Consider the following 26435-nt stretch of genomic DNA (forward strand, 5'->3'; position numbering starts at 1 on the left):
CTGTCCCCACACAAAGGGCTACATACCCTGTGTAGTGAGTCTGAAGTCATGGCAATAAGGGAGGACCTTGGTGTACTTCAGATTCATATCTTTGAAGTCTCCCTCACTTCAAAGTACTGAACCTCTGACACCACCACTTCAGTACACATTGTAACTGGTAATCTTATTAAAAGTTAGGCAGAAAATCTATGCAACAAAGAGCTGCACACTATTCTGAAACATCATTCATGATGAAGAAAGTGTTTGGATCATCGGGTTTCAGACAAGGAGTGAAACTGAAATTGTGATGTCAGGTCCAAATTCTCAAATGCAATACTGATATTAAAAAGCTACACTGGATCAAAGCCACATCAAAGACATAAATCTGTCCCAAATGAAAAGTGTCTTCATGAATATACCTACGTTTGAAACTAAAGCTCACACCCTCCATTTCCAAATGATTAAGATATCATAAATATGACACTATTTGAACTAGGAGGAACATTCAGTGTAGCATGCCCAAAGGGTTCTAAGGTATCCCCCCTCAAAACCTGATATTACTGACAGCTTGACAAAATATAACAGCTTCTTTTTATTATCATGGAATGTGGGTGGCATATATAGGCTCCAATAGGAATCTGATTTAATTGAAAATCTGAGTAAAGATTATCTGTTTTCAGGAAAAGATTACATAAATAATTAAATAAAGTTTCTAAAATTATTTTGCTAAGGAGTAATATAGGTATAATAGAGCTAGAGAGTGGGAATGGGACCTATCCTTAATAACTTGAATTTATGGTGTTTTCACTTCACAATTTGTCAATTATAATATAAAATTGATGACCCTCATAATACTAAAGGTGATTTCCACTTCAAATACTTGGTTATCATTAATGTCAAATTTCTTCCTAACTAACCTGAAGAGCCATATGCGAATCAAAGTATTTTGGAAAAGTATTGAATAATGTAAGTCTGAGGGGAAGTTTATCCCCAATGTTCATCACATTTGATTTCAAGCTGAGTATGCTAGAGGACTTTAATGGGGAATCTTTATGAGCATGAATGAATGGTATAAACCCTTGTCTTCATGATGCAGCAATGGACGAATAGTTAAAGAAAACCATTGCTTCATGCCCTATTGTGCAGCCTTTCAAAATAACCCTTTTTGACAAGAAGGAACGCTTCCATTAAAAAATAAATAAGTCAATGAAAAGCCCCATAAATCTATTTTCACTGTGAAGAGATATAGATGTCCTAGGACAGACATTAAAGTTCAGAATAAAATACTAATTCTGATAACTCATGCTTGGGATAAACTATTGCAAAAATTCAACCATTTAAAAAAAATATTTATTAAAAATCCAATTCACTGGTGGAGTCAGATGTTGGATACATACTCAGAAAAAGTAACTTTCAAAATGTTAGACATTGTCTGCTTGAACCTCCCATAAGTTATTTAGAAATTGACTGTCCACAGCAGGCCCCTGTTCTTCCCATTAACGAGGAATAAAAGCTGTTCCCAGACCCAAAACAACAGATTGGGCCTTGTGGCAGTGAGTCCTGGGTGTGAAGTATGTGACTCTTCTCAGATCGGGAAGGACAACTGGGGAGATTTCAGGAATTTCATGAACTTGAAAGGGAAACGGGTGAAGTCTGCCCACTCATAGTTAAGTATAAAAGGAAACCTTGGGTAGAGAAGCCTTTATTACTGGACCAAAGGTAATTACCTTAGCACTAGCCCAGTGGGAGGGGGAGCAGGTCCTAGAATCAGTTTGGTGAGGTTGAGAAGGAAGGGACCACTGACTGGGACACCAGAAACATCCAAGAACAGACATAGGGGGCAATGTTGGAATAGTGCACTGGGGATAGTGTGCAGTAAGGCAAACAGGTTGTGCTGTAAAAGTGGAAAGGGTTCCCCAACTATTTTATCATTGGTTAAGTAACATCCAGGATTCACCTCCGCCCACTGGCTAGTGAATCCTACTAGACAGACACCCTACCCAAACCTCATTAGAACTCTTTCTGAACATTGAAGAGCTTCAGGAAAATTCAGTCAGCCCCATGGTTCTCGCAGGAACTAAAAGCGGCACAACTGAAGAGCAGACTTCAGGAGTACAAATGGAGAAAAGACTAACTTCCAAGCAAATAAAGTAAGTATAAAAAGTTACTTTCTGCGTATAAAGAGTTAATCAAAGCAGAAAAAACTAAATATTTCTCTGGGAAAATCAGACTAGCTTTAACCTCTACCAGGGAACTTTTTAGAAGAGTCGAAGATCTGTCTAAATGGAACAATACCAACATCTTTATTCCTGATAAATATCTTTGCAATCAACTGGCTGATTTTTTTTCAATTCAAAGTCAACTCTATTTTTCAAGCATTCGCTTCGACTACACCAAGTATAGACGTAATTTCAAATCAGGAAGAAGTCCTAAATTCCGGATCAGCAAACAATATCTGCAGATGCATGGCCAAGGTTGCAGGTTGGACCCTACTAGCCTCCTGCCTCTATGCTTTGTCCATCAGATCTTGGGAGAATTAGGCAAGAACAAAAGGAACTGCTCCAGAGAGTCTGAAAAGTTGAGACTTGGTATATTTTATGGACTTCCAAGACCTCCAGAGCATCAGTTGGACTTAGTAGCAAAGGTGCTTTAAGTCGGAAGGTGTGAATCTTGACCGGATGGAAGACATATAAAGTATCATACTGATGGGAGTACTTCGGTGGCTGTGAAATATGAATGTTCCTGCTTGGAGCTGTTTCTGTCAAAACCAGCTGCTTCAGCTGGTCCTCATCCACACTCTATTGGACTTCAAGAGGAAATCCCAACATAGATTTTGCAGCCTTACCCTGCTGGGATATTCTGTTTTCCATTTCAAAGACTGAAACAACCTACAAGGGGTATCCAAATTCTGAGCCTAAAATCAGACAAAGATCCACTCCACCAGCAAATGTGTTACTTTAGATTTGTACTTTACTGTAATTTGACGCTTTTTGGCTTAAAACTTTAAATCATCAAATATTCGGTTCCTCTTCTTAGATTTTAGTGTTTTGGTGTCATCTTCTCTTGTTAATCTTTTTTATATATTCAGCAATTAGTTGTGTTACTAATATTATTTTGACTTTTTAATTGATTTGGCACTGCAGCATACTTAATACAATGTCCCTTAAGTTAAGCCTGTCTGTTCTGTGCCATAGCTACTAGGTGTTGAGCCCAAGTTTATTTACTGAACTTGTGTGTTGGACCCGACCAGATTTTGGACTCATTACCTGGGACACCAGCTAATAACCAATTTTCTTACACAGCTCTTTTATATGGCCCTGCTGCTTTCCCAAGGAAATGCCAGTGTTATTTGATAAAGCCCATCTTCAGACCTATAGGCCCTTGTATAACTTGTTATTATGTACAGCCACTCATATGGATTTTAATTTGTAAAAAATAAATTGACATTATTGATTCAATTTGTAATAATAATCTTCAAATCATTCAGAATGAGCTCGCTCAGTGCCATTTACAGAAAAGTAGAGATGCAGTGGTCGATGCTCTGTGGCAGACAGTATCCAAGAATCCTTGTGCTTTATAAAGTTTATGGCCATTGTTTTACAACACCTTGAGGGGTCTTTTAACTTAAGTGATTTCCATATAGATAGCAAGGCTCTCCATGTCTTTGTTTATGTCTAATTAATCTACAGTTTCTCTAAAACTATAGCTTCTGTAATAAAGTACTGATGTGGTCTGAGCTGGTGCTATCTGGTGGAATGGAAGTGCATTGGCATAAGACCTTAAAATTAGATGTGTTCAAGTAAATGCATGTGCCTGAATAATAATTTGCTATATTTAGTTCACACGTTTTTACAGTTTTTCTGTAGAGAAGAAATACTAATTGCTAAACATCTTATTAGGTCAATGCAATATTGTGAGATTCAAATATCTGCTAGTGTTAATTATATTTCAAATTAACTTTTGATGTGATTGAAATGTTTTTAATAATCATTTGAAAAATAATTGAACTTGATCACATCCAAATCCTCCTTGATTTCAAAGAAAAGTTAAAGCTCATCTTCTTTGCAAGTAAAATGCAATTAATGCTTTCAATATGTGGATCAGCAAAACAAATACTTTAAAGTTAATGCTTTAAATATGTTGATCAGCAAAACAGTTCCCTTAAAAGTGATATGAACTCATTTTTAATGCATTCCCTGCTATTGGAGGCCAGACTCATCATAGGGGTCATGTCAATAAAGAAACAGGAGGAGGCATAATATATTAACAAATATTGTATTATGAAGTAACTATAAGAGTTGCCACTGCCCAATACAGCTATGCATATGACGAGTTATTGGTATTTCAAGTATGATTTGTAATATTCACAATTTGGAAATAAGTCTCTATCGCCTTGCATGCAGCAGTTATATCCAACATATAAAAGTTAAATGGTGTTCTAAACTCATGTCTTTTCAAATTGACTGCTGTTTATGTGCCATTTTAGTAAATATGTGTATTTTTCCCTACAGTTGTATATGGAATATCAGTGTGGGAATATTGCAAAAATGCATATTCATTCAACTGGAGATTCATTAGAGAGATAACTGAATTCAAGAATTATGGTCAAACCTAATGCATAAATGCTAATATCTATACTGTAAACTCACACTACCAGCTGCTGAGTTTGAGATTGGATAAGAATGTATAGACTGTAAAAGCATGGTATATTTGTTTAAAAAAAAACAGCGTCATGCATTAACCTCTGAATGGACATTTTGGTGAGGATCTTTTCAATGAGAAGGCACCCCCTCACCCGCCAATGAAACTTTCTCCAGTGAACAATTGGGAAACTCTATGCTGCCGTCACAGAGAAATGGTGAACACATTAACTCTTTTGGTGGGCCGGTATGGAGCCGGTGTATGGAGTGAGCTGCTTCTTCAGAAGAGGGAGAGAACACTTTTCCACTGAGGAATCATTTAGCAATTTGGATTTTTCCTAGAAGTAGTTTGTGAGAATTAGACTTACTAAAATCAAATCATGTAAAATTGAGTTACCTTATGCTGTAGAAAAATAGCTGTTAAAGTGTGAACTTTGGCAGGCATGAAACAGTTTTTCAACTGATATGCTTTGTTTAGGAACTTGATTAACAAACACCATTAGTCTGAGCATTGAGAGAAAACTTCTCATCAAGAACCATGCCCCGATATTTAACGATTTCAGCCATGGTGGCAATATTTCTGAATTGAGGAGGCCACAAAACATTATGCCAACAGTCTTTGTGCACAGTAATACTAGTTCCATTTTGCTAACATTCACTTTGAGAAAATTCATGTTCAATCCTTGAATAATAGTTACTAAGGGGTTTATTATAATGGCGGTGAACCTGCCACCAGCAGGCTGCCGGTGGCAGGTTCACCGCCATCGTATTGCGTTTTTCTTCTTGCCAGATCACTACGGTGGGTGGAATTGTGGCAGTCGGAAAGACCGACCACCACGGTTCCGACAGGCAGTGCTTTTCCGACCGCCTGACGGAGCAGCCCTATTTCCCAGAATGGCAGCAGTGCCTGTCAGGCTCCGCCGGTTATATTATGATGGTCTATCCCTACCAGCCTTTCCATAGCGGTTCATCTACCATGGAAAGACTGGTGGGGATGTACTTTGGGGACCCGTAGCGGGCCCTCATTTCCCCCGGGCACTTTGGTTTTGCACTTGGGGTTCCTGCACCATATGGCAGGCACAGCATGGTGCCTGCCAGGTAGTGCAGGGAAATGCAAAACCTGCATTTTTGCCATTGCTGCGGGTGCTGCAGCCAACAGCACCCACTTCAATGGAAAACATGTACAATGCGACCGCCACAGTGGCGGTCGCATTGTAATTTGGCCTCTGGGATCCCCGACACTATGTTGGGCGGTCCCCATCTCTTTAAGTCCCTAAATGTTCAAAGTGAGTCTAGTGGATTCTGGTCTAAGTAAAGAATTTACATGTGATCAGCTAAAAAAGCACCCACAAGTCTTGACAAACCTTGAGATGTTGGAATAAAAGGTCTGTACCAGCTATTACTGGCCCTGAGCACCTCCATTGTCATACATGGAGCTCTCAAGATTCCAATGTTTTAAAAAAACATATTTAAAAAGTGATTCTGATATAAAGCCTTTATTCATAGGCCAAGCACTATTCACAACATCCACTCTTATAATATCGAGCTACAAAATTTTAGAGTCACTAATATTGGATACAAAATATCGACACCCAATACACAAAACTAAAATAACAGAAACATTGATAAAAAATATTGTTCAATACATTTCGATGACAAAAATATCGACAACAAAAAAAAGAACACAAACATATCGATACAATTAAAATAAGATATATCACAACAAAAACATTGATATGCATAATATGGGCAACACAAACATCGATAAAATACATATAGACTATACCAAACAATACCATTTAAACATAAAAATTAACTATTTTCAATAATATAAATAAATAACATATATCAAACATTAAAAACAAACTCTACAAAAAAATTGAAAATTAATAAAACTAAAACACAAATACACCTAAAAATCTAAAATAAATAAATAAACTAACACTACAACATAAACAAATATCACAACCATCAAAAATACACTAACATACCTATTACACATATAAAAAATACCAAAAATGTAGTAACACATACATTTTAATTATATTACTAAACAATATAAAAACAAACATTAAGGGGGCCGATTCCGATTCGGAAAAAACCACTCCGAATAGCTGTTCGGAGTGTTTTTCCGGTACGAATCGTACCCTGCAACGTCCCCCGTACGTACGACAAAGTACGATTCTTACCAGGAGCTGTACTCCGTACGAGTCGTACAGAGACCGCACGACTCTAATCTCCGTACGAATCTCCCCTGGAACCCGCTGTACGCGACATCTGTACGGTTCGCGGCTGGTTTTTACGACCCAGCAAGTACGATACGTGTCGGGAACGCACCGTACGACCCTTTTTCTACAGGAGCTGAAAACAGCCGTAAAAGCAGAGTTTGTGCCAAAACAGGTACGGAACGCCCCCCCCCCGGGTATGGTGCATACCCCCCATGATCGCAGGGGTATGGTGAGTACCCCTGCGATCATGGGGTGTACGCACCGTACCCCATGTACGATGGGTGTACGCACTGTACCCCATGTACGATGGGTGTACGCACCTTACCCCATGTACGATGGGTGTACGCACCGTACTAACTAACTAGGGTTCATGAACATGTATCACGACAATTACCATCTATCCCCACTCTAAAACGCCTAACAGCCAGAACTAAAAGATCTACTGCTCAAACACCACCCATCCCCCCCAAACTTTTACAGAAATTGAAATTTTATAAGAATACGCAGTCACACCCAAAGATGAAAAATTCATTCTTTATGACAATACCCGGTATGAAAAAAGAATTATCATCTTTTCCACCAACATTCAAAAGTTAAAGCAATGTGACATATGGATGATGGCTGATGGGTGGGACATTTAAAGTTTGCAGTAAGACCTTTTGCCAACTCTATACCATCCATGGAGAATAGGAAGAAACCAACATCCCCTTCTTCTACGCACTACTCCCCAACAAACTAAATACTACCTACGTAGACCTCCTCACAGTAATAAAACAACAGACAAAAAACTACTTCCCATCAAAAATAATAATAGATTTTGAACAAGCAATGATTCAGTCAATTTTAAAAATATATCCTCATACTGAAATACAAGGTTGCTATTATCATTTCAACCAAAGAATCTGGAAATATCTGCAAAAGTCTACCCCAAGTATAGATTATGCCACAAACGGCAACGTTGCCTTTCAAATCAACACACTAATAGCCCTGGCCTATGTACCAACAACAGAATTATCCATCCACTATAATATACTTATTGAAAGTCCTTTCTACCAAGCCAACAAAGCAAACCTAAAACTGAAGACAACCAAACTTCCAAATCCCCTGGTGGAACGTCTATGATAGCACCCTAGCACGAAAAAGCTAAAACAAATAATGCAGTGGAAGGATGGCATAATGCCTTCCAAGCCACAATATGAAGAGGACAACCAACTTTACAGAAACTAATAGAAGCCATCAAAAAAGAACAGAGTTATCAAGAACTAACGTTAGGATAATCCCTCACTAAAATAGGTCCTAAACTTAGTAAGCAAACAAAAACAATGTACGAATACCTACAATACTAAACTCGAATCTAACACTAAAGGACTAGAATACCTAGAGACAGTAGCCAAATCTATACTTTAAACAAAAAACAATAACAAACAACATGCAGCCTATAAAAATTACAAAACATTTAAACAACATATTTCCACTCTTTTTTTAATTATTAATTATAATTGTCATTTGAAAATTTAAGACGTACATAAAAATATATGACATAATACATTTATTCAAATAAAAAAGAAACAAACAAACCACAAGTTACTAAAACCATTTCCCACCAATAATAATAAACAAACTTACAGGTGTTTTGCACTAGATGGCCCTCAAAAACGAAAAGATCTATAGTAGATACATTGAAACACAAATCCATTCAAAAGAAAAGCCCCCCAAAAAAATCAAAAATACAACTGTAGAAAAAATGCTCCAATGACGTAATCCTCTTAATAACAAAACCCTCAAAAACCTAAAAATTTGCTTAAAAGAACAAGTCTTCAGTACTATCCATTAATGAAATGGGAAACCTAACCCTATAGAACACTCTACAAATCTTCAAAACTATGTCAACACATCAAACACTAAACTACCAAAACTACACCAAACTACACAAAAATATTTAATACCCTAACAAGTGTAACTACACTACTACTACCTCCCCATACCTTAAAACTACCTTAAAAGAAATTTAAATCAAACATATCTAATCTGACGAAATACAGCTCCTAACCTCGAGGTTCCTTCTTCCAAAATTAAACAGATGGTCAGAAAAGTGAGGAAATGGAAAAATAAAATGGCCGAGTGATAAAAATGAAAATGGACTAACTCACCATAGACAACAATGGAGAAATCATAAAACAAAATCCCCAAAAATAATTTTTTTTTATATTTTGAAAAAATATATACAAATATTGAAAAAATGTACAATAAATGTTAAATATATACTACATTTTATATTATGACAAAACAAAAAATATAATTTTTAATATATATTAAAATTGATATTTCTTTGATCTACTCCCCTTCAACATATAAAATTACAAAAAGACTATTGTAAATGAGCAAACATAACAATGTTTATTTAAAAAACAATATGATACAAAAATATATTTGTGAAACTAATTTGTAAAGTATTAAATATATTAAATACTATTTTTTACATAATAATATTTAATATACTAAATACTAATAACAAAAAGTACAAACTATAACAGTGTAAAATACATATTATATATTTATGACAAAAATTAAATTATCTAAAATTTATTAAAAAAATGTAAAAACAAATGTACTAAAATCTTTACTTTTCTGTAAAAGAAATGATAAATAACACAAATCAATAAGTCTATAATGAAAGAACTCAAATATACTTACTTTACTGCTATATGACTATGCTTCATAAAAAAGTAAATTTTTTTTAAACTGTTTTAAGAAATAGGTATGTAAAAATTTATTTGTAATGTTGTCAAAAATATATGTTAAAATGTTTAATGCTTTATAATGTATTCTGAATAATATCAAAATTTGTTAATCATGTTTTTCAATATTTTCAAAAATTGTATACAAAGCTGAATAAAAACAATTTGATTGTGAACAAGCTAAATAAAGACGTGTTTTTATTATTAAAAAAATGTTAACAATAAAAACTGACATACACCTCCTTCCTTATGTTTAATTTACATATAAATTCTAATAAAATACTATGTAATAAACAATGAAAAATTACTATTTCAACTCAAAAAACCAACTAAACTCAGGGAAAGTGCTGGATAATAAACCATAAAATATTACGATTCCAACCTCCAAACCAACTAAACTCAGGGAAAGTGCTGGATAATAAACCATAAAAAATTGCTATTTCAACTCCAAAGCCAATTAAACTCAGGGAAAGTGCTAGATAACAAACCACGTAAAATTACTATTACAACTCCAAACCCACTAAAATCAAGGAAAGGGCTGGATAATAAACTAAAAATAATTACTATTCAAACTTGAAAAAAAAAACTAAGGAAAAGTAATAAATAATGTAAAATGTTAAACATATAAAAAAGAAAACATTTCAAAACTATGAAAAAGCATAAAATTACAAAAATATACAATTTGATTTTAATTTAAAAATGTAACAAACATTTCTAAAAAAAGGGTAAAAAAACTTTTTTTAAAACAACATTTTAAAACAATACAGATAAATTACAATATTCCCTAAAAATGTGAAATTGTCAATAGCATTTGGTTTTTCTCTTATGAAAAAATGTAAATACATTTACATTTTTAATTCTAAATTGGCCTTGATTTTTTTTTTGACAAATTTAAATTTTAATATTTCAAAATTTTAGAAAATGAAAAAGAAATTACTAATATTTTAAACATTTGTAAAAACTAATACAACACAAAATAATATATACATAAAAATAAACATATCATTTTACTAACATATATTTATTTAAATATTTTTTTTAATTTAACCAAAATTTTAAAAAACAAAATTTAAACAAATATTTTTTAATTACTCCCCACCCTTATCCCCTTTAAACCCAACATCCCAATCCTAAAAGTTTACATAAAATTAAAAAAATATTTAATACTTTAAACAAATATTTTTAAATTACTCCCCAGCCTTATCCCCTATAAAACCCAACCTCCCGCTCCTAAAAATAAGTGAAAATACAATTAAAACATACATTTTAAGATTAAAAAATAAATGTAAACATAAAAAATAACAACTACTCAAATATTTGTTTAATGTAAATATTAATCAAAAACCAAAAATACAAATTGTCGATATTATTTACAACAATATTGTTGACAGCAATATTTTCAAAATCGATATTTCTAAACTTTCCTCGACATTTTACACCATCGATATTCTTGCCTCGATATTCATGCAACTCAATATTTCTCCATTGATATTATGTCTCTTCACCACGCTATTCATAATTCACATACTTGGAATTGCTTTTTCAGTTTTTCTGTATGCATGTAAGTGATATTCCAAAACAACTTTCCATTTTGAATATTGTACCTCTGTTTCCTGTAGTAATATTCAATAAGACCTTAAAAACAAATAAATTTTCTCATTGTTCCATTCATTTTTCAAAAGGTCCAATAGGTCCAATATCAGCTATACATCGCTTAAATGTTTGGGGTTGTGAGTTGTTTTTAAATCCTTTTCACAACTTTATAAATCAGTCCCCTGTATTGGCCTGGACTGCCTAACAAAAAAATGTATTAAATAAATTCATACCTGATGCTTTCTCAGTCAGAGCTGCAAAACTGTATAATGAGCTTCCCTGTACACTAGGGAAGATCCCCTGAATTTACTACATTTTCAGAAGGCCTCAAAGGCCTGACTTTCCAGGAATTAGGTATGTAGTCATTTTCAGGCAATGGGACTCTCTCAAATGTATTTAAATCATCTCAGGATATTTGGTGTGCTCTAGAAATGCTATAATATAACATCATAATATGAGACAATACAATCTTGCACTGCTGTTTGTTTTAGCAGATGTTTGGAGCAAACGTACAATGTACACCTAAAACAGATGACATTTTGTAGAATATAGGTTTGGTGTGATAAATCTAAACATATTTTCCATACGTTTCACTCAAACGACTTTAGACTTGGTAAAAGGTACAGTATTCGTAAGATTTTATTCCTGTCCTGCCAGGCAAAACTAGTGATGGTCAATAGTATTTTGAATGGCATTTCATCATGTGAATTTTTTATTATTAAAGAATCCCTTGCATTTTCTGTACTATTGAGATTATTGTGTATTAATGTGAGATAAGATGTCAAACATCTTGATAATTGTTCTACAGAATGAGCTGCACAATTAGCATTTAATGGATAAATGATCTCAATTTTCTTGGCACTTTATTTGCCATTCGCTATTACATAATTTATTAAACTCTGTGGCTCATTTATTTGTATTCTGTTCTGATTCTACATTGTGTCCAATGTTTGGAGGTGTAGCATTAAGAGTAGACTTCTGATGCCCATCTCTAGGCATCTTTCACACCTTTTAAACAAGAATATTAAATTATAGTAATCACTATGGGGCCAATTCCGATGTCGGAAGGACCTGAGTGTGTCCGACATTGGCCAGGAGCTGTAACCGACCGACCTGCTATTGTCGGTTACAGCCCTGCTAGTACGATGCAACTGAACAGGATTCGGTCACATTTGTATTCTTAACAATACAGGCATGCATTCCGAGCGGAATGCATGCCTGTATTGCTGAAAGCAGGGGTGCAGTTCATCCCTGCACCCTGTGGCCAGCACCCCAATGTGCCTGCCACCGATTGCAGGGATCAGCGGAGGGGCACCATAGGTGCCCCAAGCCGCCATCCGGCAGCCTCACACCCCTGGGGGCCCTGCTGGGGGCCCCCAGAGGCAGCTTCTGACTGCCTTTTCGTGCCGGACACACCGTCACGAAAAGGTAGCAAAAAGCTGCCATGGCACTTCACGCGGTCGTAAAGAGGCGACCGGGGGAGTACTGAGGGATTTCTGGAGCCTGTCGTCCGCAATCTGGAAATCCGAGTCAGATTCCTTTCCCACCAAGCCCATCGGAATGGCTTGGTTGGAAAGGAATCCTGCCCACACATTCCGGTTCGGTCCGAAGGGCTCCGACCATCGTTCGGAGCCCTTCCAACCGAAATCGGAATCAGCCCCTATGTAGGGGAGTTTTGTGCCTCCACTTTGCCTATACTTATTTGTACGGAGTTCTCTACCCCCACTGCTGATTCTCCGCGGCAGGAATGCATTGGAACAGGGGTAGTCTTACTGCAAATAGGGATGGTATTAGGTAGGAGTTAGGGGGGTAGGCATGTGTTAAAATCATGTAAGGAGGGTTGGGGGATTATGGAGGCACATCCCCACTCACATAAGAGAAAGCCAATTGCTTGATTTACACTTTTGCAATAAATTTACACTCTGAGTTTGTAAAGATTAAATAATTCAAAATGATGTTACTTTTGTGAACGAGGCCCACTATGTTTAAAAATGATTATTTACATGCTTCAAATATGTTTCCATTTAAGCATATTCAAGTGAAGGTAGAACACAAGTTTCTTAGAATTGGTGTATTTTCAAGAATAGAAGTATAGTGCTGTTTAACATTGCTCAGACAATATTCAAACATATAAACCAACACAACCATAAAGAATTTGAAGCAAATGTTTCAACATACTGGAGTTACCTTCACATCTTGGGACAGGATAATTCCAATTTCTGTTGATTCCATGCTGACATGTAAGAACTGGTTGTCCAATGAGTACATATCCGGGATAGCAATGAAATGATATTGATTGTCCTACACTATAATCCATGTTGACAACATATCCATTTGAAAATGGATTTATATCTGGACAGTTCTGTAATTCATAAGCTGAAAGAAAAGAGGCATGCTAAATTAAAATACAGAAATTATCATTTATCTGCAAGTAATATATTGTTAAAGAGCATAGTTCAATTATCATAAAAATGTGTCATAAAATGCACTAAATTGACTTGCTAATTAGTATTTTTATAAGTATTTTATATTGGTTTAAAGTAAAATCCCCACCTACTTGGATTTGTCAGAGTTATTTCAATATCATAGTGCTCATTTAATACTGCATATATAACTAGCAAGGCAGTTTCCGAAAAAAAGTTGGAACAACGCCTCAATAAATGCCATGCTCAATCTTTAGCACAGATGATGCTTTTTCATTGTTAGTTTTTCTTTTAACAAATAAAGACAATGCCAAGTGCCTACACCTGAATTGAGCAAGCTGCGATAATGTCAAAGCATTATTTAATTTGTGTACCTTATTTTTAGTGATTAATGAGATTATTTTCTTTTTCTTTTGGATCAGTTTCCATAAGTTATTATGTGTTTTAAGCATTTAACATTTACAGTGCTGATTTTAGTTTATTTACTTTGCCCATGAAAACATCATACTTGAATATTCTGAGACGATAAGTCAACTAGAAAGTAATTGTATATTACTTGTTAATGTTTGGAGATATAAATGATTTTTTTTTAAACAATCTGTTATGTGTGTGTGTCAAGGGCAGGACACAGTAAAGGTCTCTCTAGTTTCCTTCTGGATCGCCCAAGGAAAAAGGTGACGCTGCCCATTAATCCATGACTCCAACCCTCATAATAATGTACATTGTAAAGATGTCAAGTTTCCCCTTAAGAGAGACTCATTTAGAAGAATGAAAAAACACAAAGGGCAGAACAAATCCCCTCAGCAATATTGGCAATTCTTGATAGAAGTTGGTAGTTGATGCAGACAATGAACAGCAAAACAACAAAAACCACCATGATAGCCGGATTAGAGCCAAGCCTAAGTTACACCAGAAGAAATCATACAAAAGGAAATCTGCTGCAAAAAAGAGAACCAAAATCAGGTACAAAGAAGGGAATGATGAAAAACCTGGAGAACCAATTCCTTATTACATTTCCTTCTGCGCGCTGTATAAATGTAAACAATAATAATAATAGCCCAATCCTACTTCTATACTCTCTAGGCAGGAAATTATATCACAAATGAGAAAGGCTTACACATATTGGCATATTGGATTGGAACTTCAGGGAGAACACATTGGCAAGGCAACCATCTTCAATAAGCATATGTGTAAGGGTAATGTTGCTTTCCTGAAATGAGATGCGTAGGAAGACCCCTGACAATGATTGTGGTTGCTGCTTGAGTAGGATTTCACACCCCCTCACCCAGTAACCCAATTTCATATACCTCCAAATCAAAAGCTAGTGGCTACTCAAAACAATTGCCTAAATACTCAATGAAGTGATCTTGATTTAGCTAGAGAGAAGATTTACTTACCTAATGCCTAATTTAAACGATAAACTGGTCTCTGTTAGTATGTCATGCCATCAACCAAACAGAATAGACAAAACTATTCAAAAACAATGGATATTGTCTTGTGGATGGTAAACTGACACGAACACCATTTATGTCCACTGTAGCAAGATGTATTCTGCCCCATTTACCTCCAAGGTTTTTTGATTTTTGGCAGTCTGGTTTTTAGACTTTGCTCTGATGGAGACTCACTACTGGAGCCTTACTCGCTCTAAGATCCTGTTAAGCAGACTGAGAGGGCCAGCACCACAGCCCACCTTTTAAAACAAGGTCTGCTGCTGAAAAACTTGTATACGAGATTCTGGGTTGTCTGCACATGCACTTATGTGGGGGCTGAGAATGTAGGGCTACCATCAGGTTGAGCCCAGTATCTGCATACATCCACCCTGTTGCACAAGGAACTGTTCCAAAATTGGTGTGTTGACTTGTGTAGGCTTACAATATGAGTATGAATGACTAGTGTGAATATACAAATGAAGTGAAACATACACTTTGGCCACAGTTATGCCTAGAGACATGGTTAACATGCTAATCATAGGGCAAACATGTACTCTGATGGCAGTTTCACTGTCAGTTTCATCATATCTGCGCTCCTTATGGCACTTGGAGATTAGTCATATTCCAATCTGTAAGAAGTTGGGTTACTGTTTGGGGGGTAAAACCTTACTGAAGCAGGTACTGCAATTCTTGTCAAGTTGAAGCACAAGCAAACCCCTAATTAACCAGTGCTTAGCCCTCTGGTAGGCTGGCACAGAGCAGTCAAGCATAATGTAGAGTCAACGTGTAAAGTATTTATGCAGCACTTCAAACTGAAATAAAGTGATAACACAACACAAGAAAAATCCCACATCAAAATGGAAAAATAGAGTAAAATGGAATGAATAAATCAACACTAAAACAACAAAACCTGGAGAAATGTATTTTTAAATATTTCAGGGAAAAGTGTCAAGAAAGAACAAAGCATCAACTGTGTATATCTGGTTGGCTGGTTGAGCCAGAACAGAACAAAGTCACAAGTTTAAGCCAACTGCGAAGCAGCTAAGTCTGCTGAACAAGGTACCTTAAATCTTGGTAGCGGAGCATTGAGTGGAACCGGGTCAAAGAAGTGCTGCACAGCCGAGGCAATAGGTGGTTTCAAGAGGCACTGAGACTGCAGTGCAAGGTCCTCTTGTTGTTTTGTCAAGGATCCCATTGACAGGTCTTGCAAAGACCTGGCATCAGGATGCGACTACACTTAGTCATGTGATCAGAAAAAGGAACCTGGCAACAAATACTTAAAAAAAGAATATGCCAACTTACTTAAAATGTAATAGCAACAAGAGCTTTGGCCTAGGCGGCTGTACAGGGTGGTAATAAACTAAGAGAAAACGTGTCCTAGCCGTCACATTCAAATGCTGCCTAACCAATTTACCAGACTAAATGCTATCAATTCATTTAATATAGTCTTGACTAAAACGTATCCACACTTACCTGACCTATGATTGTATGTGGAGTAAAGTGCATAGAATGAAGTAGCAAATAAATGCTTCAAGTCTGTATCAATTGAATTGAACAACTTTAGTCTGTTAAATTGGTTTAGCAGCATTTGAATGTGATGGCTAGGACACCTTTTCTCTAACTTACTAAAAATTGTATTTTCAGAACTGATTTTTTATTAGGATCCAACGGGAATCAGTTATTGTAATAAAGTCATCCTTTTGCCTGTTCCCCTCATTTTTCTAAATTATACTGGTGGTAACTGACTCTGTCTGAACCTTGGGCCCTGCTAACCAGGCAGAGGGCCTGTGCTATGTTTAAAAAGGTACATGTAATAGGGTACACCTACAAGTGGCAATGACAGCCCCTGCAAGCCCCTAGTGGATAATAGGTCCAGGGGGTGGGCAATCTAGCTGTAAGTCTCTAGTATATAACAGGGCATGGAGGTTTAGAGGGTCAGTATACTTCCTGCACTTGCATATGTGCACTGTTGTTTGCCTGCTGTCCTTTCAAAGGCAGTCCTGCCTTGCAGCCTATCTTTAAAAGTAAATTCTCACAGTTGGAATTGAGAGACCCTGTAAGTCCCTAATAGTTGAGCAGGGATCTTACAAAATATGTTTTATAAGCCCTGGTGAGGAGAAAAGCTTCCCATTTCAATTTCCATTGTAGATACTTAGCTCGAAAGGCTAACATTGCAATATTGTATTAACGTATAACTATTGCTAGAACAGGAGAAACTATAACTAGTATAGAAGAGAAGCTATAGAACTTTCTCTTCTGTAAGCCAAAATCCAGCTTTTTAGTAGTCTCTGCTGATTGGTCAGCCTTCACAGGCTTAGCCAGGTTGCTTTAATTAGTAAATACGTGGCCTGGCTGGAGCAGAGGTTATCTGACGGAGAGAGCTCTTAAGCTCTGAAGATAAGTCATAAAGAGGGGCTGGGTAAATCAAACTGAGCTAAAAGAGAAAGAAGAGCAGCAAGGAATGCCAGGTGGACCTACCCCACATCCTGTGCCTCAGCCAGATGAAAGACTTAGGATAGGAATTTGCAGAGGTCATGGGAGGAGAGCTAATGGAAATGAGCCACACTGTGCGTTGATCTAGCCAGCAATTACTCCTCCGGAGAGAAACCATTCATGTTGGATTTTGGAAGTGCAGTGCTTTGTGGGACATGAAGATGCCACAATTTGAAAGAAGTTGGCATACTTTTGGGTGGCACCAGCATTGAACAGAGGTGCTCCTTTGCTTGTCGCCCCAGAACACTGAATAAATAGATGAGAGCTGCATAGTCTCACAGATCTGCTGCTTAAAAGTACCAGGAAAAGAAGGACTGCCCTGCTGGAATATGGATTTGCACCCAAAGGCCTGCATTCCTGCAGCACAATCTGGTACTACAGCTATGGGGAATGTACCTTGCGTCAAGAAGGATTAAGGAGTGGACTCTCTGCAAGCTTCTGCTTAATGGAGTCCACTTGCATCATTTCCACCAAGAGTCCCCCATCCCAGACTGTGTCCAGTGGACTTTTAAGGATTAGGTCAGGTGTGTTGTGGGAATTGTCAACCAGACATATCAGAGACCATCTAGGAGATTCCAGACCTTAGGATTGGTGTTTTGGACACTTGGAACCTACAAAGATACCTTTAGGATGCACCTCCTGAACTTTGGAGAACTTCTGTGAAAAAGTTCCATTAGGCGACTACTTTCAACAGCATCCCGGCCTGGATTTCAGGTTTGTCCTGCTAAATGTTCTGGAGCTTCAGACTTCCAGGATTTGACCAGGGCCTCAAAGAAAGTCAAGCCAGCGAACCCTCACTAAATCCAGACTTCTGTAGAGGGTAGAGCGACATCAGAAGAAAAAGCTCCAGAAACAATTCTAAGTGGGGGCCTCCTGACTCCTCCTCCTAGGCTCCATTGCGGTCACTCTCAAACATTGACCACTTCCCAGTAAAGCGCGATCAGATGTCACAGAGTGGCGCTGTGTGTTTTTTCAATCATTATAATTTGCTTGGTCCCTATACTGGAATTCTGTCATTGTGGATTCGTTTTAAAGATAAAAATATTTCCTATTTTCATAAATTGGTGTGGGAATTTTATGGTACGCTGTGCCTTGCTTATTTGATGTTTCAAATGCTTTACAGTCCTATTTCCTAAGTTAGGCCTGACTGCTCATTGTCAGCTACCAGGGGCTGAGCAAGAGACTAATTTACTAAGACCGTTACTAGACCTTATACTGGGTTGGATCGAGAGACAAGAGGTGGAAATAAATGAAGGAGGAAATGAATGAAAGGGGGCAAGGTAGAACCCTCCTGACCCCCTAGGATTGATGTGGGGGCTATTAAAGGGCCCCGCGGGGCAAAAAAATAAAATAATTTTTTTTTCGCGGTGGAAGCGCTACCCGGTACGCGAACCGGGTAGCGAACCGGGTAGCTCACCGGTAGCGTAACGGGAGTCCGCCATCTTGTGTTTCGGACGAATTTAGTCACAAGATGGAGGATAAACAATGTTGGCAATGAGTATAAGGGGGCACGGGAGACATATCCTGACCCCCTAGGTTTTCTGAGGGTGGCTGAGGAGGCCCATATATGTAAAAAAAAAAAACCTTTTTCAAATTTTTGCACGGTTAGCGCCCGGTCCGCGCACCGGGTAGCGTTCCGGAAAGCGTAACAAGGGGAAAACCAAGGGAAATATTAAAATAATATTTTAGAGTGCTTTGAGGTAGGGTAGCTCTGAATAGAGCTGTTGTGTTGTGTGGGTGATGTAAGTACCAACATGTAGGTACCAATGAAGAGTCTAAAATTCAATGTACACCGTCTCCTCTGTAGATATTTTGTATGTTCTAATATGGGTTATTTAAATGTAAATGTGTGGAAAAGCACTTCATGCTTTAAAGCAATTGTATTTTTGAACTGATTGTTCTTTCCTCTTAGTCCTCCTCTTTGTTTTTTTTTCCCCACACTCTTCTTCAGCTTGATAGTTGATAAATTTGTTCCCTCAAAAAATTTATATACATAAAAAAAGTTATATTAAATACATATAAAATATATTTTTCCTTTAAAAGAAGAATACATTTTACAGCTTTTGATATTTGCTATTAAAAAACCATTGAAATTCACTGAAAAAACCATAGGTTATAGACCATATATAGTTAGGAATTAGCATTTACAAAACCTTGAAAATTCACTGAAAAAACCATAGGTTATAGACCATATATAGTTAGGAATTAGCATTTACAAAACCTTATTTTACTCACACAAAACCATTGAAATTCGCATATATAGTTAGTTGCACTAACTATATATCGCGCACCCGCAATCCACTGCTGATCATGTCACATATTACATCATTCATGACATGGTCAGTGACATCACTGATGACATCACTGATAACATCTCAAATGACATCACTGATGACATCACTGATGACAACATCCAGTGACTGTATGTTTCTGTAAAGTTAAAATATGTCTTACATATTGAAGAATGAGTGGATGTATAAGTGTCTGGATGAAGGATTTAGTAGGTGCATGACTGACTGTATGAGTGAGTGATTAAATGTGTCTCACTGAGTGCATGGGTTAGTGACTAAACTGCCTTAATTTGTGCATCATTATGTCTGTTGTTCTGTAAACTGCTGCATGTGTTGATCAGTAGCTATATGAGTAACTATATGGGTTATTGATTGGTTGCCCAAGTATTTGTATGGGAGACTGAGTGTGTGAGTGTGTGGGTGGCTGGGAGGTGTATGACTCTGTGCATAGATGTGTGCATAGATGTGTGAGCAGTTGATTCACTAGATGTATGGGTTCAAAAGTGCATGTGGAAACAGCTGTATGGGCGGTTGACTGTGTGCATGAGTGTATTGGTGAGTGAATGGATATCAGTGCTACATGTCAAAGTAAGTACATATGTAAAACACAGTACATGTGAGAGTTGACATATATAAATAACTGTGCATAAGAGACAGTGAATGTGTGAGTGGCTGTATGGATCATTGTGAACTTGTATCAGGGATTGTATAGGAGAGTAAATATGTGTTAGTATATGTTTGAATAAGTAAGGTGTGTATAACTGTATAGTTGAGGAAATGGAGGTGTGATTGATTCTTTGCATGACTGACTAGGTGTGTGAGTAACTCCATGGATGAGTGACAGTCTGTGAGTGTCTGTTTACACTGAGTGTATCTAAGGTTATATTAGAGTCTGAAGAGGTTCATCGTATTATCACATGAATGATGTCATCAGTGATGTGATCAGTAATGTCAAATGAGATGTCATCAGTGATGTCATCAGTGATGTCATTTGAGATGTCATCAGTGATGTCATCAGTGATGTCATTTGAGATGTCATCAGTGATGTCATCAGTGATGTCATCAGTGATGTCATTTGAGATGTCATCAGTGATGTCATTTGAGATGTCATCAGTGATGTCATCAGTGATGTCACTGACCATGTCATGAATGATGTAATATGTGACATGATCAGCAGTGGATTGCGGGTGCGCGATATATAGTTAGTGCAACTAACTATATATGCGAATTTCAATGGTTTTGTGTGAGTAAAATAAGGTTTTGTAAATGCTAATTCCTAACTATATATGGTCTATAACCTATGGTTTTTTCAGTGAATATGTATATATATATTCACAGAAAAAACCATAGGTTATAGACCATATATAGTTAGGAATTAGCATTTACAAAACCTTGAAAATTCACTGAAAAAACCATAGGTTATAGACCATATATAGTTAGGAAATAGCATTTAGAAAACCTTATTTTACTCACACAAAACCATTGAAATTCCATATATAGTTAGTTGCACTAACTATATATCGCGCACCTGCAATCCACTGCTGATGATGTCACATATTACATCATTCATGACATGGTCAGTGACATCACTGATGACATCACTGATGACATCTCAAATGACATCACTGATGACATCACTGATGACATCTCATTTGACATTACTGATCACATCACTGATGACATCATTCATGTGATGATACAATGAACCTCTTCAGACTCTAATATAACCTTAGATACACTCAGTGTAAACAGACACTCACAGACTGTCACTCATCCATGGAGTTACTCACACACCTAGTCAGTCTTGCAAAGAATCAATCACACCTCGATTTCCTCAACTATATAGTTATACACACCTTACTTATTGGAACATATAATAACACATATTTACTCTGTTATACAATCCCTGATACAAGTTCACAATAATCCATACAGCCACTCACACATTCACTGGCTCTTATGCACAGTTATTTATATATGTCAACTATCACATGTACTGTGTTTTACATATGTACTTACTTTGACATGTAGCACTGAGATATCCATTCACTCACCAATACACTCATGCACACAGTCAACCGCCCATACAGATGTTTCCACATGCACTTTTGAACCCATACATCTAGTGAATCAACTGCTCACACATCTATGCACAGAGTCATACACCTCCCAGACACCCACACACACACTCAGTCTCCCATACAAATACTTGGGCAACTAATCAATAACCCATATAGTTAGTCATATAGCTAATGATCAACACATGCATCAGATTACAAAACAACAGACACAATGATGCACAATTTAAAACAGTTTAGTCACTAACCCATGCACTCAGTGAGACACATTTAATCACTCACTTATACAGTCAGTCATGCACCTACTAAATCCTTCATCCAGACACTTATACATCCACTCATTCTTCAATATGTAAGACATATTTTAACTTTACAGAAGCATACAGTCACTGGATGTTGTCATCAGTGATGTCATCAGTGATGTCATTTGAGATGTCATCAGTGATGTCATCAGTGATGTCACTGACCATGTCATGAATGATGTAATATGTGACATCATCAGCAGTGGATTGCAGGTGCGCGATATATAGTTAGTGCAACTAACTATATATGGAATTTCAATGGTTTTGTGTGAGTAAAATAAGGTTTTCTAAATGCTATTTCCTAACTATATATGGTCTATAACCTATGGTTTTTTCAGTGAATTTTCAAGGTTTTGTAAATGCTAATTCCTAACTATATATGGTCTATAACCTATGGTTTTTTCTGTGAATTTCATTGGTTTTTTAACAGCTAATATCTGTAGCTGTAAAATGTATTCTTCTTTAAATCCAAAAATATATTTTATATGTTTATGAATATTTTTTTTTTTAAATATTTTTTTTTCTTCGTTCCCGCTTCGCGAATCAGGAAGCTTCCCGTTAGCTGACCTTGATGCCGCGAAATAGACCGCGAGCCGGTAAACGTTTCTTTACCGCAAGTGCCGCGTTAGAAAACAACATCGTGACGCCTCCCGTCCGCATGACGTTCCACGTTGTCGCTTGATACGTCATATGACGTGCTACGTTAGCGAACTGGTACGCGAAGCGAGTGCCAAAGCGCAGGTTTCTGGAAGCAAACAGGGAGGCCCTGCAAAGCGCTTAACGTAAACACAGCAAGTCATGTGACTTGGTAATAACACTTTTCATTGGTTCATTTCACTTTTGGTTTCCTAATGATGTAAGACTAGGTCATATAATCTAAAATGAACACTTTTGATTGGTTGAGAACTCTTGTTTTTCCCAAATGATGAAAATCCCTCCTTCTTTCCTCACTCTGACTTTCATCATTGTGAGAGAAAGACCCTTTGTGATCACTGAGCAATGGCTTCTTTAGTAGCTTCAGCTGGTGCTTCCCCACCACCTCCACCACATCCAAGGAAGAGTGGACCACCTGCTCAAGTTGTAATTCAACAAGAAGAAGAAGAAGAGGAACAGGAGGACGAGCACGAAGAGAGGCAGTTTTTGCCTGAGCAGCCCAAGACGTCTCACCGGAAAGAAAACTTCATTTGGCAATTTTTTAAAATTCCCAAAGGTCAGAAAAAAGTAAATGCAAGATACGTAACTTGCCTTATATGTCAAGATAGACTGTCCAGAGGGACCGACAAAAAATACAGTTTCGGAAACTACACAATGCATCGCCATATGACTAGGTGGCATCCTAACAACTACAGTGCTGCACAGTTTCGGAACGACCTAGATAATCTCCCTATTATGGCCAGAAGATCTGTTGTACCGGAAGTAACGGGACCAGAGGGCAGGGAGATGGTGCCAAATATACAAATGAGATTTGGTGAAGTAAAACACACCTGCGTATTTTGCGATGGATTCATTTCCTACGGAGAAAGAAGCATCACTCTGATCAACAGAGCTATTGACTATCATATGCAAGTTTGTCCGAAACGCCCAAAATAATAAATACTTCTTTTTTTTGTTTTTTTGCTCCTGTTGAGCCCTTTACAATGAATCGTTTTCATTGCCCCCTCCAAGAAAACCCCAAAAAAATATAAAACTGTTCCGAAAAATTCAAAAACAGTAAAAAAATGTTCAGAAAAATAAATAAAAAAGTTCTTTTCAGAACTACCTCCCCGTTATTAAAAAATTGGTACAATATTTGGAACTGTGCCAACCTCTATTTCTCTTAGTTCGCTTCCTAGTTCGCTCGCTGGTACGCGAACTGGAAGCGAACCAAAAACAGTAAGTATAAGGGAAGGAAACACACACTTATGTTAAAAGAAAGACAGCTATAGGGGAGTAAACTAGAGATACTATTACCCATAATCCACTACTGATGATGTCACATATTACATCATTCATGACATGCTCAGTGACATCATCAGCAGAGGATTGCGGGTTTTTTGGCAACATGCCTTATCCACGGTTTAATAACGCTGCCTTTTGCTTTATATAAGTTTTCAAATTGTATGAAATATATACCAATAGGTCTTTATGAACCTTTAGGTAGTGCTTTTGTTCATGAGGTCTGGTCGCTTCCATACACATACAGATGTTTCAAAGATGATCAAGAAGTTTATCTGAATGGAGAGGAATGCACTGAGACGCCAGATCATTCACTAATGTGTAGGCACATACAGTTACACGATTCATGCAACAAACACCGACCAAATATGGCTTGCGTGTTGCAAGGCACGCCAGTTCCTGCTATCATCCCCACGTTCAAGTTGTTGGAAAATGGTAGTTATTTGATGCTCAATAATGAAGATTGTTCTGAGTTAATTAAAAGTATTCCTTTTATCGTAACAGTAAGTGAACGGGTTATTTGCTGCAGAAATGTTCTATTTCCTCCCACACATGAACATAGGGAGTTTTCAATCTGGCCACAAATACCAACCTTGGGACACGTTTCAACGGCATGACAAGAATAAGAGCTCTTTTGTCTCAGAGAGAGGTGGCCTTGAGTTCGGCCCGTGAAACTTTCGTACTTCACATAGCGAACACCCGTACACAGGTTTGCCTTTCAATTTCAGCAACATGTTTCCGACTATCTTTAACGCATCCTCCACAAAATCCCTGGCACACTTTTTTAAAGTTGTTACCAGTGGTCTCGTGACTACATTTGAGAAAATCTTTGGAGTCATCCCTGCTCCCTTTCATTCCATTTTCTCCACTCTGGTTCGTGGATTGCATTTTTACTTGCATTACCAGCGGACGCTCTTGTGCTTTTTTACATTTTTAAATATGGATGTCCCTCCTATGCAACCTCCGACCCTGCAGCTGCTGACACTGTTCCGCAATCGCATGCTAGAATATTATGGCACAATGCCGTTGGCGATATTAAGCACGGCATATGGATTATCTTTTCGGTTCTCCTACTTCACCTGTGTCCAGCCTGTATTTCACTGCCTGACCTGTGATTTCGATTGGGCCATTGATTTGTGTCTCTGCGGACCGGTTTCTCCTGACGTCGACTTTAATCAGCTGATGACTCCTATCATTACTCACGAGTTGATTTGTCCTGGCGAAAGGATTATGGCTGTGGCATTGATGCATGGACTACTTGGTCCCTGGAATTTACTGGCGGCAGCACAGTCTTTCTTGGAACACAGCTTTCTTGAAAACCCACCGAGCTGTCCTCTGATGGTGATAGAGGATCCGGTGCTGGGAGAGCACGTATGTTCTTTTCCGCTTTTAAATTGGATGGCTGAACTGTTTTCGGATGAAGACGGTGACTTCCTATTGGAGGCTATTGCAGCTTATTTTGCATACACAGTTATGTCATAGACCTTTTTCATGTTTCATATGCTGAGTACTAGCATTTCATTGACAATTCATTGACTTATTTGTCAAGTTTTTATTATTTACCTTGCCTATTGGCTTAAGACTCGATAAAGTACTTGGCTGTTTTATTTTTCTTTAGCATTGAATTTTCCTAGTTTTTAATGCTTTACCTTGCGGACCGTCCACATATAAACTTGCAATCTGCTCTCATGAGATGGCACTTCTATTATCTTATTCAGTTCGTTTCCGGATCATGAGGAGGTGTCATCTAGGTCCTGGATATCTTTACACCGTGTTAAGTTAGCATGGGCTCATTACCGGTTTAAACGCCATTTTTCCTTTTTTGCAACTTCTGCACACGACACTTAGTTGTTGCTTTAGCTTTCCACCTAGTAGTTCATCGTGGTTTACATGAGAATAATATGTTATTGGTCTACTATCTGCTTTACTTGTTAAACTATATCTGTACAGCGAGTGCTAAAGTTTCAAGAACAACACGATACAGAATTGTTATGAGGTCTGATCTCCACGACTTCATACTCATAACAAAAGTGCAACTTCTGCCAATTCTGGGCATGAGGCGGGTTTTATATTGCTTTGCCGAACACACATACACAACAGTTGATGCGGTTCACATGAAGAGAGAGCTGGTGTATGCTGATGTGATTCCTTCAAATCTAAGACACTAAAGTATGGGCACGCCCTAAACCAACACAAAGAGACCTTCTTAGCAAATAATATAATATGTGTATTAGGGAGGGTGAGATATAAGCAGCCGCGGGCCGTGGAGGGAGTTACGGTGAGGCAGGGAGGCGGGGAGGGGGAG

At 37.5% G+C, this 26435-nt stretch overlaps 1 protein-coding gene across 1 annotated transcript in view; it reads right to left on the reverse strand.

The window, feature by feature from the left end:
• The window catches only part of CSMD1 (CUB and Sushi multiple domains 1), a 4503734-nt gene that overhangs the window by 953436 nt on the left and 3523863 nt on the right, over window positions 1-26435 (reverse strand). Inside the window, exon 42 of the mRNA XM_078647516.1 lies at window positions 13366-13554. Within this exon, the coding sequence (XP_078503642.1) occupies window positions 13366-13554 (189 nt within the window). The remainder of the gene's footprint in view (window positions 1-13365; window positions 13555-26435) is intronic.

Source organism: Lissotriton helveticus, chromosome 6 (assembly GCF_964261635.1).
Source record: "Lissotriton helveticus chromosome 6, aLisHel1.1, whole genome shotgun sequence".
Lineage (NCBI taxonomy): Eukaryota > Metazoa > Chordata > Amphibia > Caudata > Salamandridae > Lissotriton > Lissotriton helveticus.